The 17,988-nt window shown below is 41.3% G+C and overlaps 1 protein-coding gene across 1 annotated transcript in view; it reads right to left on the bottom strand.

Annotated features, from left to right (window-relative positions):
- LOC106564832 (nidogen-1) overlaps window positions 1-17,988 on the bottom strand; it is a 66,056-nt gene that overhangs the window by 8,032 nt on the left and 40,036 nt on the right. The window contains exons 10-14 of the mRNA XM_014131267.2: window positions 17,146-17,274; window positions 16,655-16,798; window positions 3,688-3,816; window positions 834-1,070; window positions 220-392 (exon numbers count right to left, since the gene is read on the bottom strand). Of these exons, the coding sequence (XP_013986742.2) occupies window positions 220-392; window positions 834-1,070; window positions 3,688-3,816; window positions 16,655-16,798; window positions 17,146-17,274 (812 nt within the window). The remainder of the gene's footprint in view (window positions 1-219; window positions 393-833; window positions 1,071-3,687; window positions 3,817-16,654; window positions 16,799-17,145; window positions 17,275-17,988) is intronic.

Genomic DNA, 17,988 nt, shown 5'->3' with positions numbered 1-17,988 from the left:
AAAGCGTGGTATGCCGGGGATTACAGAGGAGTGACTTACTGACTGAGTGAATCTCTCACTTGAGAAGCGAGTGAGTGAGTTAACGTTTGTGAGTCAATAAGTAACTTCCCACAGTGCTTGTAGCGAGTGATGTGCAGTGCTTGACTGAATGAGTGACTATCTGACTGTCTGTTTGAGATAATGTGAGGTGAGTTGAGGTGCGTCAATGTGGAGCCTCACAGGCAGGTGCAGCAGGGCTTTGGCCTCCCCTTTGTTCATGCTGTATCCATCCAGAGGGATGTGCTCGATCTTCCCGCTCTGGACAAACAGCAGGTGGGTCCCTGGGGCCACAGGAGAGACATCCGGCCTGGTGGTGGGTCCGATCGGGGGAGGAATCACTCCCTGGTCAATACCTGTCAAGGGAGGACAACTGAAGTTACATTTCCCACTGGGCACAGATGTCCTATCAACATCTAGTATTGATTTATATATGATTGAGTTTTCAACTAACCTGATTTAAATGTGAAATCAACAAAACTTTCAACCATGCCATTGAATTTAGGTTAAAAGTTACTTTACTTTGATTACTTTTTGCAAATCCAATCAGTTTTTCACGTTGATTTAATGTCATCACATATCATTTTTTTGTTGAAATGACGTGGAAACAATGTTAATTCAACCAGTATGCGCCCAGTGGGTTCCTACTGTATTTTTATTTAGCATACGGGTACAAATGTTGAGTGCAATGGAATAGACATGAGTGCTATGAATGCATGAATATGTTCAATATAAATATTAAGGTAAAAGCCAAGGATGACCAATCGGCCCCTTCCCATTTTGAGGCAGTCACTCACACAAAGGTCTTTGGCCGGGGCCAGTTCTAGTGTTGGGGATCTCCTGACCATTGCCGTCCACACACCAGCACTGCCCAATGCTACCGTGGCACTGGGTAGGCTCGTAGGCACCATGCTGGTCGCAGGTAGGAACGTACTGACTGACGGCGGGGCGTGGGCGGAAGAAGGAAAACGAGCCTGTGTTGGAAGAGACCTGGATGCTTTCTCTGTCTCGCTCACACTGCGTCTTCTCAAGCTCTGGAATAAAACAGAAAGATGACATGAGAGAAGTAATAAAAGAAATAGAGGAAATTAAGAAAATAAAAATGATCCTACATGTCTTTTAGAAAGGTTTCTAAGAAATTGCTTTCTTTTTAAAGTGCTATATAGCTTTGGTTTAAATAGAATTGCCTTACTGTACTACATGGCACATGGCAGTTCAAAACTAAAGTTACTTGCCCTCTACTAATATGGAAAACATGGAATAAGGAGAGAGCCGATGAGCATATGATTCAACGTAGAATATTTTTGCAGTCCCGTAAATCTGACATAGGGGACACGGTGACATCTGGAATATAGTGTCTCACTGAAAGACTTATCCCCAGGGTATCTGTCTGGTTAACCACAGACTAGTCATAACAATCTCAAACAGCCGGAACATACAATCTGCGCTATGCACAACGTCTGGCCGCAACAATCAACAAAAGCCACCAAATAAAGACAATTAGTCAACGATGGAAACAGTTAACAGTTTATGTCAGACGGTCGTCAACCGTCGAGACGAGAGGAAGACAACCAGGTCAACTCTCACAGGGTCCAGACACTACAATGTGTACTACAAGTACAAGTTCAGACAAAGGAGGACAAAATTATGCCCCTTTTCAGAAGGCTTGTACAAAATATGACAAAACTGGAGGCAGAGGAGAAGGAGGTATAATTAGCGTGGTGGAGTACATACATGCAGTTGACACCTGGATTGGACTTGAACAAAGAGGTAACATCTGAGAAAGATGCCAACTCATAAACACCCAAGGCTCCAGTACATGACATGAAAGCTGCAGACTATAGAAAAATAATGGAACACTTGAATACACATACCCTATATTCCCAAATATACAGTGGTGAGTTGAATCAAAGAGAAAATGGATTGGTTGTTAAGTCAATAGGGGCAAGTCCTACTTTTCCCTATTACTTCAGTTGTTGTTTATTAAATGTTTAAATTCCTGTTTGTAACTCCAGGGCATCTTTACCTTTATGTTAAACTAAATTGGACTACTGGTCCTGGCCAAAAGTAGTGCACTACATCGGCCATTAGGGACGCAGCTCAGGAGTCTGTATTCGGGAGTGTGGGAGCATTGGCTCTATTCCAGCACATCCTTGTGACATGTTCCAGGCCTTTGGCCCTAATTGTATGGAGAATGAGCAGATATGTTGGTCTTTCCGAAACGGGGATCGTATGTCATGTATCAACACCAACCTCCCTTTCCATTCCTTTATCCTCCCTAAATAACATCTGTGTGTTGTTATATCCATCCCCACACAGGAAGGATGCACAGTGTCAAATGTCAACCTTTAAATGTCATTCAAGGGGGGAGGGAAGAGGGGGACATGTGGTCAAGGCACACCAGAAACCAACAGACACTCAGTTCAGAGTGAGTTTCAGGACCCCGAAGCACACGCACACACACCCTTCATCCATCCTCCCTCCCCCTAACAGTTCCATATTTCAGCAGTCTCACATAGTCTTATATCAGTCTTGTGGAAGTACACACAGTTCCGGCCTTCGCCTCAATCCATGTTCTACCATGCTGGGAGCGTTCCATGATTAAATAACTTTCTATTGGTGCCAGGCGATGACGCAACACTGATAGACTTGTTTAACTTAGGGAGCAGACCTCCACTAATAAAATGCACTGTATATACTGTTTAGTCCACTATGGCTTGTGTGGACGTTCAATATAAACAATTTGTCTCTGGTGTATTATGCTTTCCTTTGATAACAAATCTGTCTTGCTCCCCCGCCTCCCTCTCCTCCTCCCCCCTCCCTCTCCCTCTAAACCAAACTATACTGATAGGAGCTTCACATGTTCCAGCTGTTGGCACTAAGACAGAAAAGTAAAACTACGCGAACCCTAATGTTTTGAGGGGAAGAAGACGTCTGATGAGAGCTCGAACTATACCCATGCAATGTACACTATTTAGATACTTCCGGACATAGCCGTACAATTTAGAGGTTCCTTCTGAATGCATGTCTCTTGACTTCCCTTGCACATTTTGGACTATACTGCCTCTGGCTGCTGTTTAACTTAGAAGTATCAGTAGCCGTGTCTGAGACAAAATGGCCCATAGGGTAGGAGCCTATATCCTGTTTCTGCAACATGAGGCAGCTTAATGTACACCCCCTGTCCATTTCCTTAAAGGGCCAATCTGCACATCACAACTTATAAATGTCTCATGAACTTATTTCAACTGCCGTTCCCCATCAGAACCCAAAATATAAGCTTATTTTACGCCAATGTTTGTAAACATTGTAATTGTAAACAAACAATGTCTCGCTTTAAAGCATGGTTAAAACTATAATTTTGATGTCATGGATGGTCAGTTCTTGCATCCATAGCTCCATCTATACACTTGAGAATGGTTACATTTCTCCAGCCCCATCCCTGAACTATTTACCAAAGCACTGGCCGGGTGACAACTTTGTTAGTGTTTGAACTGCAAATTCACCCATTTTTAGAGTCATTGGTATGACTTGACCGGGGATCAAACTTCTGTTTGGTTCCAAATGAACATGACCCTGAGAAGAACTCCTCGCACACAATTTGGGGTTTGAAAAGGGGATTTATTTACACTAAAAAGCACAGGGGTTACCTACCTGGGGAGCCAGGGGCACACTGGAAGCCGTCGCCATGGAAACCAGGGCGGCACTGACAGGTGAAGGAGCCCTGAGAGTTATAACAGACGGCGTCCCGGTGACAGCGACCTTGCTCGCACTCGTCAATGTCTGTGTGTGTGAGGAACAACAGTCAATGAGAAACAATAAGGACACAGATGCTAAATTCAACTGAAAATAAGGTATCAAAATATTTAAATATATAGCTGAAATATACACAGTCAATTGGAATGTGAATATTATATCCTGCTATGGAAATACAAAAATTATTGGTATTGCACTACTATATAAAGTATCTAAATGTGAAACATACATTCATGACATGTCACATACTGTGTTATGTAATGGCGTTAGATGGGGAAAGAAACATCATTCTTTAGAAAAGTACTGTCAATAAAACATTGTATCTGCATAACTAAAGTATTGTGTACACGTGTTGAAGCTTAGCGTTCAGGGATACCATTCTTTGGATGCAACTTGGATGTAACACACCCAGCTCACTACCTCAACCTCTAAAGTCTATCTCTATGGCCAACAAATAAAAAAGGAGTTCTACAAATCCACAAATTCTACAAGGACATATGGAAATTCCTACTGCTTTCGTTTGGTGGTGGGCCATGTTGCATTGGACGAGGGAAAAAAAGAAATACTGGGATGGATGGATGAATTAAACGCATGACCAACGAGCTCCCCAGCTGTAGGGCAGGGTTGTTTGCATTTCCTGTCCAGGTGGACACATTTCCGTATAGCTATGGACACTCAATCATTATGGTACTTTGTAATGGTGAGTTTACGCACATATATTATGATAAATAAAAAAATGTCCTCTCACTGTCAACTGTGTTTATTTTCAGCAAACTTAACATGTGTAAATATTTGTCTGAACATAAGATTCAACAACTGAGACATAAACTGAACAAGTTCCACAGACATGTGACTAACAAATTGAATAATGGGTCAAAATCAAAAGTAACAGTCAGCATCTGGTGTGGCCACCAGCTGCATTAAGTACTGCAGTGCATCTCCTCCTCATGGACTGCACCAGATTTGCCAGTTCTTGCTGTGAGATGTTACCCCACTCCTCCACCAAGCGACCTGAAAGTTCCTGGACATTTCTGGGGGGAATGGCCCTAGCCCTCACCCTCCGATCCAACAGGTCCCAGACGTGCTCAATGGGATTGTGATCTGGCCTCTTCGCTGGCCATGGCAGAACACTGACATTCCTGTCTTGCAGGAAATCACGCAGAGACGAGCAGGATGGCTGGTGGCATTGTCATGCCAGGATGAGCCTGCAGGAAGGGTACCACATGAGGGAGGAGGATGTCTTCCCTGTAACGCACAGAGTTGAGATTGCCTGCAATGACAACAAGCTCAGTCCGATGATGCTGTGACACACCGCCCCAGACCATGACGGACGCTCCACCTCGATAAACGCAAATCCGACCATCACCAGTGGTGAGACAAAACCGTGACTCATCAGTGAAGAGCAATTTTTGCCAGTCCTGTCTGGTCGAGCGACTTCTTCCACATTTTGTTACGTTATAGCCTGCCATACAACAGGCCTACAAGCCCTCAGTCCAGCCTCTCTCAGCCTATTGCGGACAGTCTGAGCACTGATGGAGGGATTGTGCGTTCCTAGTGTAACTCGGGCAGTTGTTGTTGCCATCCTGTACCTGTCCCGCAGGTGTGATGTTCGGATGTACTGATCCTGTGCAGGTGTTGTTACACGTGGTCTGCCACTGCGAGGACGATCAGCTGTCCGTCCTGTCTCCCTGTAGCGCTGTCATAGGCGTCTCACAGTATGGACATTGCAATTTATTGCCATGGCCACATCTGCAGTCCTCATACCTCCTCGCAGCATGCCTAAGGCACGTTCACGCAGATGAGCAGGGACCCTGGGCATCTTTCTTTTGCTGTTTTTCAAAGTCGGTAGAAAGGCCTCTTTAGTGTATTAAGTTTTCATAACTGTGACCTTAATTGCCTACCGTCTGTAAGCTGTTAGTGTCTTAACGACAGTTCCACAGGTGCATATACATGAATTGTTTATGGTTCATTGACCATGCATGGGAAACAGTGTTTAAACCCTTTACAATGAAGATCTGTGAAGTTATTTGGATTTTTTACGAATTATCTTTGAAAGACAAGGTCCTGAAAAAGGGCCATTTCTTTTTTTGCTGAGTTTAGATTTGAAACTTGTATCTCATTATGGTAAATTGTGAAATTAGTATAGCCAGTTATAATTGTAATGGTTTAGCAGATAATAAGAAGAGACAATCAGAAGAAATATCATATCTAGTGTTTACAGGAAACTCATTCAACAATTTTAGATGAAGTTGTGTGGAAAAAGGACTGGGGCGGCAAAATATATTTCTCCCATGGGCAAATAAATTTAAAAGGGTGATGATATTAATTAACAGTAATTTTGATCCAAATGTGCAAATTGTCCAAACAGATCCTCAAGGTACATGGATGATTTTAAATATGTTATTGGACCATAAACAGATATGGCTCATTAACTCCAAATAATGATGATCCACGCTTCTTTGAAAATATATATAATAATTTATCAACCCTACAAGCAATACAAGACTATTATTATGGTGGGAGATTATAATACGGTTTTAAATACCTCTAAGGACTGTAAAAGAAATCACACTTCAAACTGTCACCCTTAAGGAAATCAAGAATGTCATGGATATATTGGAACTATTGGCTATATGGAGGCGTAAAAATCCTGACCTAGTGAGATATACATGGCGGAGGCTCAATCAAGCTAGTTGTCTTGACTACTTTCTTATGTCATTCTCTCTGACACCAAAAGTTTAAAAAGTGTTTATAGGGGACAGAATGCGGTTAGACCATCAAATAATTGGCATTTATATTACTCTTACAGAATATACACGTGAGCAAGGATATTGGAAATGTAATCAAAGCCTATTGGATGATAACTTGTTTTTAATTAGTACAGAAGAACGTATAACTGACTTTTTCCAACATAACATAGGTACAGCAGATCCCCTTATTGTATGGGACACTTTTAAATGTGACTTTAGGGGCCATGAAATTCAGTCCTCAAAAGCAATTTCGGTCAAAAGAGTCCATATTAACAAAGGAAATGGAAGGACTAACAGAACAGATAGATAGCAATAAAAACTGTACCATAGAGGCTCAGAATAAGTTAGAGGAAAAACAAAAAGAAATGGATGAACTTATTCAAAAAAGATCAAGTGTAATATATTATAAAAAATAAAGTGAACTGGATGGAATATGGAGAAAAATGCACCAAATTATTTTTTAATCTTCAACATGCTGCCAAAAATAATTTACTGAAACTTGTCACAAATGACAGTCACCCACGATTCACCAAACAATATTTTGAAAGAGGAAATAAAGTACTTTAAGCATGTTTTCGTTTCAGTCTCCTCCATCTCCACTAACCAAAGTTAATTGTATGGATTTTTTTTCTATTAATAATGTTAAAAAAAAAATGCTGTACAGAAATACTCATGTGACGGCCAAATTACAGAGGAAGAACTTCTTGATGCAATTAAAGCGTTTAAGTCTGAGAAAACTCCAGGGCTGGATGGCATACCAGTGGAGGTACATCAAACCTTTTTTTTATACTCAGAGGACCGTTATTAGCATGTTTTAACCACTCCTATATAAATGGTAGATTATCAGACACTAAACAAGAAGGTCTGATTTCATTATTACTGAAACAGGATCCAAGTGGGAAATATAAAGATCCAGTCCATTTAAAAAATTGGAGGCATCTTATACTTCAGTGTTGTGATGCAATTTTTTTGTTGCAAAATGCATAGCGCATAGAATTTAAAAGGTATTGTCGGATATAATTCATCCTAATCAGACAGGTTTTTTACATCGACACTACATTGGAGATAATATAAGACAAGTACTGGAAATAATTGAACAATATGAAATATCTGGGAAACCAGGCCTGGTATTCATAACTGACTTTGAAAAGGCATTTGATAAAATACGACAAGTTTATATATAAATGCCTGGAATATTTCAATTTTTGAGAATCTCTTATAAAATGTGTTAAAGTTATGTTAGCTATTAAAATCAGCTATTAAAATAAGATCCAACAATAATATCAAGGGATTAGAAATACAGGGCTTAAAAACAAAGGTGTCATTGTACGCTGATTCATGTTTTCTTTTAAATCCACAACTTGGATCCCACCACAGCCTCATAGAAGAACTAGATCATTTTTCTAACCTCTCTGGATTACAACCAAATTATGGTAAATGTACTATATTACGTATTAGATCACTAAAAAATACAACTTTTACATTACCGTGTAGTTTACCAATAAAATGGTCTGACGGTGATGTCGACATACTCGGTACACATATCCAGAAAGAAAGAAATGATCTCACTCCAATACATTTTTGTAAAAGGTTAGCAAAAATAGATAAGATATTGCTACCATGGAAAGGAAAATACCTGTCTACTTGTGGAAAAATCACCCTAATTAACTCTTTAGTCATATCCCAGTTTACCTATTTTCTTATGGTCTTGCCTACACCTAGGGACCTGTTTTTAAAATTACATAAGCAAAAAAGGGCCTATTTATATAGTGAATATGAATTCAGAGGGCAGAAATGATTAAATATTAAGGCATTAGACCTCTCACTAGAGGCGTCAGTCATACAAAAGCTATACCTAAATCCGAACTGGTTCTCTAGAAAATTTGTAAAAATGTCTCACGCCATGTTCAAGAATGGCCTTCTTCCCTTTATTCAGATTACAACCTCTCACTTTCGGTTATTTGGAAATTAAATAATCTCCAAAATATCTCTATTTTTAAAACAAGCCATAGAAAGTTGTTTGAAATTTCAGTTGAATCCACCTGAAAACACAGAACAAATAATACAACAAATATTTTGGTTAAACTCAAATATAATAATTCATAAAAATATATAATTTTTCAATCCATTTAAAAAAAATAAAAGGTACAATCTTTGTAAATTATATCATAAATAGGACTGGTGGAGTTATGTCACACATGCAGCTAACAAAAACATATGGAAATGTCTGCTCTACCCAAAAGTACAACCAACTAATTGCAGCATTGCCGCAAAAATGGAAGGGGCAAGTGGAAGGGGGAAAGTAAGGAACTTTTCTGTCGGCCCTGCATTAAAAACTAAAATTGGTTAAAGAAAATTGTGTTGAATAAAAAAGTACACCAGTTTCATTTAATTAAGGACCAAAAAATTGACAACTGTGCGATTCCATGGCACATGGTTTATGAACTGATACGCAAACTGTCACCAGATTCAGAACTTTGAATTTTTCCATTTAAATGTTTATACAATATTCTTGAAACCAATAGAATGTTATATATATGGGGGATTTAACCTTCCCAGCTCTGAAGATTTTGCTGCGAAGAGACAGAGTCATTAGATCATTTATTTTGGTACTGTCCATACAGTGCATTCGGAAAGTATACCGACCCCTTGACTTTTTCCACATTGTTACTTTACAGCCTTATTCTTAAATGGAGTAAATAGTTATTTCCCTCATCAATCTGATGACAAAGTGAAAACAGGTTTTTAGAAATGTTAGCAAATTTGTCAAAACTAAAAAACTAAAATATCAAATGTACATTAGTATTCAGACCCTTTACTCAGTACTTTGCTGAAGCACCTTTGGCAGCAATTACAGCCTCGAGTCTTGGGTACGACGCTAGCTTGGCACACCTGTATTTGGGTAGTTTCTTCCATTAATCTCCGTAAATCCTGTCAAGCTCTCAAGGCTGGATGGGGAGTGTCGCTGCACAGCTATTTTCAGGTCTCTCCAGAGATGTTTGATTGGGTTCAAGTCCAGGCTCTGGCTGGGCCACTCAAGGACATACAGAGACTTGCATTAAAAGTCGTGCTATAAATTCTCAGACAACCCAAAGATTCCTTGATGCCCTTCCAGACTCCCTCTGCCTACCCAAGGACGTCAGAGGACAAAAATCAGTTAACCACCTAACCGAGGAACTCAATTTAACCTTGCGCAATACCCTAGATGCAGTTTCACCCCTAAAAACTAAAAACATTTGTCATAAGAAACTAGCTCCCTGGTATACAGAAAATACACGAGCTCTGAAGCAAGCCTCCAGAAAATTGGAACGGAAATGGCGCCACACCAAACTGGAAGTCTTCCGACTAGCTTGGAAAGACAGTACCGTGCAGTATCGAAGAGCCCTCACTGCTGCTCGATCATCCTATTTTTCTAACTTAATTGAGGAAAATAAGAACAATCCGAAATGTCTTTTTGATACTGTCGCAAAGTTAACTAAAAAGCAGCATTCCCCAAGAGAGGATGGCTCTCACTTCAGCAGTGATGAATTCATGAACTTCTTTGAGGAAAAGATCATGATCATTAGAAAGCAAATTACGGACTCCTCTTTAAATCTGCGTATTCCTCCAAAGCTCCGTTGTCCTGAGTCTGCACAACCCTGCCAGGACCTAGGATCAAGGGAGACACTAAAGTGCTTTAGTACTATATCTCTTGACACAATGATGAAAATAATCATGGCCTCTAAACCTTCAAGCTGCATACTGGACCCTATTCCAACTAAACTACTGAAAGAGCTGCTTCCTGTGCTTGGCCCTCCTATGTTGAACATAATAAACGGCTCTCTATCCACCGGATGTGTACCAAACTCACTAAAAGTGGCAGTAATAAAGCCTCTTGAAAAAGCCAAATCTTGACCCAGAAATTATTTAAAAAACTATCGGCCTATATCGAATCTTCCATTCCTCTCAAAAAATTTTGAAAAAGCTGTTGCGCAGCAACTCACTGCCTTCCTGAAGACAAACAATGTACACGAAACGCTTCAATCTGGTTTTAGACCCCATCATAGCACTGAGACTGCACTTGTGAAGGTGGTAAATGACCTTTTAATGACGTCAGACCGAGGTTCTGCGTCTGTCCTCGTGCTCCTAGATCTTAGTGCTGCTTTTGATACCATCGATCAAATCAAATCAATCAATCAAATTTATTTTTATATAGCCCTTCGTACATCAGCTGATATCTCAAAGTGCTGTACAGAAACCGATCAAAGTGCTGTACAGAAATCGATCACCACATTCTTTTGGAGAGATTGGAAACCCAAATTGGTCTACATGGACAGGTTCTGGCCTGGTTTAGGTCTTATCTGTCAGAAAGATATCAGTTTGTCTCTGTGAATGGTTTGTCCTCTGACAAATCAACTGTACATTTCGGTGTTCCTCAAGGTTCCGTTTTAGGACCACTATTGTTTTCACTATATATTTTACCTCTTGGGGATGTCATTTGAAAACATAATGTTAACCTGTTATGGCTAGGGGGCAGTATTTTCACAGCCGGATAAAAAACGTACCCGATTTAATCTGATTATTACTCCTGCCCAGAAACTAGAGTATGCATATAATTATTAGCTTTGGATAGAAAACACTCCAAAGTTTCTAAAACTGTTTGAATGGTGTCTGTGAGTATAACAGAACTCATTTGGCAGGCCAAAACCTGAGAAGATTCCATGCAGGAAGTGGCCTGTCTGACAATTTCTTGCCCTTCTTGATTATCTCTATCCATTACAGAGGATCTCTGCTGTTACGTGACACTTCCTACGGCTCCCATGGACTCTCAGAAGGCGGCAAAAAGCTGAATCGTGGCTTTGCAGGCTCTGGTTGAAAAAAAGTAGCGCGTTTGGGTAGTGGCTGGTTACAGTACTGTGAGACTCAGGCGCGTGCCCGCGTCGACCCCATGCTATGTTTTCTTTCGTCTGTTTACCTAAACGCAGATTCCCGGTCGGAAAATTATCGCTTTTTTACGAGAAAAATGGCATAAAAATTGATTTTAAACAGCGGTTGACATGCTTCGAAGTACGGTAATGGAATATTTAGAAATCTTTTGTCACGAATTGCGCCATGCTCGTGACCCTTATTTACACTTCGGATAGTGTCTTGAACGCACAAACAAAACGCCGCTATTTGGATATAACGATGGATTATTTTGGACCAAACCAACATTTGTTATTGAAGTAGCAGTCCTGGGAGTGCATTCTGACGAAGACAACAAAGGTAATCAAACTTTTGTAATAGTAAATCGGAGTTTGGTCAGGGCTAAACTTGGTCGGTGTCTAAATGGCTAGCCGTGATGGCTGGGCTATCTACTGAGAATATTGCAAAATGTGCTTTCACCGAAAAGCTATTTTAAAATCGGACATATCGAGTGCATAGAGGAGTTCTGTATCTATAATTCTTAAAATAATTGTTATGTTTTTTGTGAACGTTTATCGTGAGTAATTTAGTAAATTCACCGGATGTTTGCTAGTTCTGAAAGTCACATGCTAATGTAAAAAAGCTGTTTTTTGATATAAATATGAACTTGATTGAACAAAACATGCATGCATTGTATAACATAATGTCCTAGGGTTGTCATCTGATGAAGATCATCAAAGGTTAGTGCTGCATTTAGCTGTGGTTTAGTTTTTTGTGACATTATATGCTAGCTTGAAAAATGGGTGTCTGATTATTTCTGGCTGGGTACTCTGCTGACATAATCTAATGTTTTGCTTTCGCTGTAAAGCCTTTTTGAAATCGGACAGTGTGGTTAGATTAACGAGAGTCTTGTCTTTAAAATGCTGTAAAATAGTCATATGTTTGAAAAATGGAAGTTTTCGGATTTTAGAGGAGTTTGTATTTCGCGCCACGCCCATCATTGGATATTGGAGCAGGTGTTCCGCTAGCGGAACGTCTACATGTAAGAGGTTAAATTTCACTGCTATGCGGATGACACACAGCTGTTCATTTCAATGAAACATGGTGAAGCCCCAAAATTGCCCTCTTATGTCTAAGCCTGTGTCTTAGACATAAGGAAGTGGATGGCTGCAAACTTTCTACTCTTAAACTCGGACAAAACAGAGATGCTTGTTCTAGGTCCCAAGAAACAAAGAGATCTTCTGTTGAATCTGACAATTAATCTGGATGGTTGTACAGTCATCTCAAATAAAACTGTGAAGGACCTCGACGTTACTCTGGACCCTGATCTCTCTTTTGAAGAACATATCAAGACTGTTTCAAGGACAGCTTTTTTCCATCTACGTAACATTGCAAAAATCAGAAACTTTCTGTCCAAAAATGACGCAGAAAAATGTATCCATGCCTTTGTTACTTATAGGTTGGACTACTGCAATGCTCTACTTTCTGGCTACCCGGATAAAGCACTAAATAAACTTCAGTTAGTGCTAAATACAGCTGCTAGAATCCTGACTAGAACCAAAAAATGTGATCATATTACTCCAGTGCTAGCCTCCCTACACTGGCTTCCTGTTAAGGCAAGGGCTGATTTCAAGGTTTTACTGCTAACCTACAAAGCATTACATGGGCTTGCTCCTACCTATCTTTCCGATTTGGTCCTGCCGTACATACCTACACGTACGCTACGGTCACAAGACGCGGACTTCCTAATTGTTCCTAGAATTTCTAAGCAAACAGCTGGAGGCAGGGCTTTCTCCTATAGAGCTCCATTTTTATGGAATAGTCTGCCTACCCATGTGAGAGACGCAGACTCGGTCTCAACCTTTAAGTCTTTACTGAAGACACATCTCTTCAGTAGGTTCTATGATTAAGTGTAGTCTGGCCCAGGGGTGTGAAGGTGAACGGAAAGGCTGGAGCAACGAACCGCCCTTGCTGTCTCTGCCTGACCGGTTTCCCCTCTTTCCACTGGGATTCTCTGCCTCTACCCCTATTACGGGGGCTGAGTCACTGGCTTACTGGTGTTCTTCCATGCCGTCCCTGGGAGGGGTGCGTCACTTGAGTGGGTTGAGTCACTGACGTGGTCTTCCTTTCTGGGTTGGTGCCCCCCCTTGGGCTGTGCCGTGGCGGAGATCTTTGTGGGCTATACTCGGCCTTGTCCCGGGATGGTATGTTGGTGATTGGAGATATCCCTCCAGTGGTGTGGAGGCTGTGTTTTGGCAAAGTGGGTGGGGTTATATCCTACCTGTTTGGCCCTGTCCGGGGGTTTCATCGGATGGGGCCACAGTGTCTCCTGACCCCTCCTGTCTCAGCCTCCAGTATTTATGCTGCAGTAGTTTATGTGTCGAGGGGCTAGGGTCAGTCTGTCACATCTGGAGTATTTCTCTTGTCTTTTCCGGTGTCCTGTGTGAATTTAAATATGCTCTCTCTAATTCTCTCTTTCTCTCTCTCGGAGGACCTGAGCCCTAGGACCATGCCTCAGGACTACCTGGCTTGATGACTCCTTGCTGTCCCCAGTTCACCTGGCCGTGCTGCTGCTCCAGTTCCAACTGTTCTGCCTGCGGCTATGGAACCCTGACCTGTTCACCGGACGCGCTACCTGTCCCAGACCTGTTGTCCCAGACCTGCTGGAACCCTGACCTATTCACCGGACGTGCTACCTGTCCCAGACCTGCTGTTTTCAACTCTCTAGAGAAAGCAGGAGCGGTAGAGATACTCTCAAAGATCGGCTATGAAAAAGCCAACTGACACTTACTCTTGTGTTACTGACTTGTTGCACCCTCGACAACTACTATGATTATTATTATTTGGCAATGCTGGTCATTTATGAACATTTGAACATCTAGGCCATGTGCTGTTATAATCTCCACCCGGCACAGCCAGAAGAGGACTGGCCACCCCTCATAGCCTGGTTCCTCTAGGTTTCTTCCTAGGTTTTGGCCTTTCTAGGGAGTTTTTCCTAGCCACCGTGCTTCTACACCTGCATTGCTTGCTGTTTGGGGTTTTAGGCTGGGTTTCTGTACAGCACTTTGAGATATCAGCTGATGTAAGAAGGGCTATATAAATAAATTTTGATTTTATTTTATTTGTCCTGAAGCCACTCCTGCATTGTGTTGGCTGTGTGCTTAGGGCCGTTGTCCTGTTGGAAGTTGAACATTCGCCACAGTTTGAGGTCCTGAGTGCTTGGAGCAGGTTTTCACCCAGGATCTCTCTGTACTTTGCTCCGTTCATCTTTCCCTCTATTCTGACTAGTCTCCCAGTCCCTGCCCCTGAAAAACATTGCCACAGCATGATGCTGCCACCACCAAGCTTCACCGTAGGGATGGTGCCAGGTGTCCTCCAGACGTGACGTTTGACATTCATGCCAAAGAGTTCAATCTTGGTTTCATCAGACCAGAGAATCTTGTTTCTGAGAGTCTTTAGCTGCCTTTTGGAAAACTCCAAGCAGGATGTCATGTGCCTTTTACGGAGGAGTGGCTTCCGCAAGGGTGGAGTGCTGCAAAGATGCTTGTCCTTCTGGAAGATTCTCCCTTCTCCACAGAGGAATTCTGGAGCCCTGTCAGCGTGACCATCAGGCTCTTGGTCACCTCCCTGACCAAGGCCCTTCTCCCCTGATTGCTTAGTTTGGCAGGAGGGCCAGCTCTTGGAAGAGTCTTCGTGGTTCCAAACTTCTTCCATTTAAGAATGATGGAGGCCACTGTGTTCTTGGGGACCTTCAATACTGTAGACATTTTTTTGGTACCCTTCCCCAGATCTGTGACTTGACACAATCCTGTCTCGGAGCTCTACGGACAATTCCTTCAACCTCATGGCTAGGTTTTTTCTGTGGGACCTTACTGTGGGACCATACATAGACAGGTGTGTGCTTTTCCAAATCATGTCCAATCAATTGAATTTACCACAGGTACACACCAATCAAGTTGTAGAAATATCTCAAGGATGAAAACAGGGTAGACCTGAGCTTAATGCCAAGAATACCAAGAGTGTGCAAAGCTGTCATTAAGGCAATGTCACACCCTGATCTGTTTCACCTCTCTTTGTGATTGTCCCCCCTGCCCCCGATCATCTTCCCCATTATCCCCTGTGTATTTATACCTGTGTTCTCGGTTTGTCTGTTGCCAATTCGCCTTGTTTGTCAAGCCAACCAGAGTTTTTATGTCAGCTCCTGCTTTTCTCTAGTCTCTCTTTTCTCGTCCTCCTGGTTTTTGACCCTTACCTGTCCTGACCCTGTACCCACCCACCTGACCACTCTGCCTGCCCCTGACCCTGCCTGGCGTCATGTACCTTTGCCCCACCTCTGGATTACCGACCTCTGCCTGACCTGACCCTGACTGCTGTCCTGTTCCTTTGCCCCTGTTTCTGTAATAAACATTGTTACTTCGACACGGTCTGCATCTGGGTCTTACCTTGATATCCAAATCTATTTTGATTTGTTTAACACTTTTTTTGTTACTACGTGATTCCATAGGTGTTATTTCATAGTTTTCATGTCTTCACAATTATTCTACATTGTAGAAAATGGTAAAAATAAAGAATGAGTAGGTATCCAATCTTTTGACTTGTACTGTACATATATTTACAAAAAATATCTATTGGGGATTGGAAATGATGCAGACAATTACATTGATGGAAGCTACAATCTATCTGCAATATTAAAGCTGATCTACCCCCTAATAACAAATAAAACATTAAAAAAAGGTTAAGACATCACCTGATGACAAATAAATATTGTTCCCGATCATTTAAGTCAAATTATATGGAATCATTTATTAGTAAAAAAAAGTGCTTCAACCTCAGAAAACAAGCTGCCACCAAGCATGCACGCACGCACACATACAGCACACACGCATACACATACAGCACACACACAAACTTGTACAGCTAACCTTGTGTGGACACACAATTCAGTCCCATTCAAAATCCTATTTTCCCTAACCCCTACTCTAACTCTAACCCTAACCATTGCGAGGACCAACAAAATGTCCCTTGTTGGTCCAATTTTTCTTTTGGACTTCTTGTCCCCACAAGAATAGTTAAACATGTACCCTCACACACACACACACACACACACACACACACACACACACACACACACACACACACACACACACACACACACACACACACACACACACACACACACACACACACACACACACACACACACACACACAACTGTTTAAGTGTCATCCTACCCTGGCAAGTATGACCATCACCCACGAATCCGGACAGACAGGAGCAAATATAGGCGGACGCCCCCGTGTAGGTACAATATGCCCGCTCTGGGATGTCGCAGTTATTGGTACCCCTCTGGCAGTGGTCTATGGGACGGTCCACTTCTACAAGGGATAGGGGGGAAGGGGGAGGCAGATTTTAGACTTAGTAGAGACAGAAATCCCCTGAATCCTTTGTTTGATTAAACTAAAACCATAAAAAGGAGTAGCAAATGTGAGAAAGTTCTCAGTAGACGGTTTGATAGACTAATGAAAACAACAGATTAATAGACTTATATGGCATAGAAACTCTTAAATTGGAGTTGAAGATGAATATAGATGCTATGAAAAAATCTGTAAAAGGTTAGTGTATTTAAGTGTGTATTAAGTTGTGTGAACTACAACAGTTATTTTGGGGGCCATCCAAACAAAGACCAACACAGCTGCAAACACACTTTTTCAGCACTACATACCGACACAGGTCTTGCCATTGCTGGCGAACTGGAAACCGTCCACACACTCGCAGCGGAATGTTCCCGGTTGATTGTTGCATATGGCGTGAGAACCACAGATCTCGGGTGTCTCTCTGCACTCGTCAATGTCTACAAAATGAGCACATTCAACTCAATTCAACTTAACTCAGTTCAATTCAAACAACTTTATTTGTCCCGAGGGCAATTCTGTTGCACCAGATTCATGTTTACTGCAAGTCATATCAACAGCCATGATAATAATTACATTATTTCATTGCATATTTGTAATAAATTATTTAATGTGATAATTTGTGTCATTTGTAGTTTAAGTAGCAATATACTGTACATTACAGTATATTAATAATATGAATTATTAGTGATGGAGCATTTCTGATGACATTGCTTGTTTTCCTATGCTACAGTCTGTCTCAGTCCTGTAATACTTGTTTATCTCTTTGTGCGGTCTTGCCCTTTACTGATGTAAAGCATCTTTGAGTTCTTAGAAAGTGCAAAATAAGCTAAATATAATATCATGACCACTACTATGAAGATGCCATCTTACTAATATTACCTATTTTATGAAGATCAGTCATGAAATGTAATGAGCTGTTTTCAGCTCAATCTTCCCCCAATCCTTAGTGGGGAAATTGCTAAACTGACCGAAGATCAATGTCTAGGGCAACTTCACTTTCAGTTCTATTGCAGCTAGTATTTACTAAATCAATTGCTACAATTGGTATGCTTTGCTATTGAAATCATTTAAGGAAATTGGTCACCACTAAATGGTGCCAAGTAGTCTTTATTTCAAAGAATCCCCATGAAACCAATAAGTTTATTAGATAA

This window comes from Salmo salar, chromosome ssa12 (assembly GCF_905237065.1).
Source record: "Salmo salar chromosome ssa12, Ssal_v3.1, whole genome shotgun sequence".
NCBI classification, from domain to species: Eukaryota; Metazoa; Chordata; class Actinopteri; order Salmoniformes; family Salmonidae; genus Salmo; species Salmo salar.
Note: the sequence above shows the minus strand (reverse complement) of the source record. Positions and strands in the feature narration are given on the sequence as shown.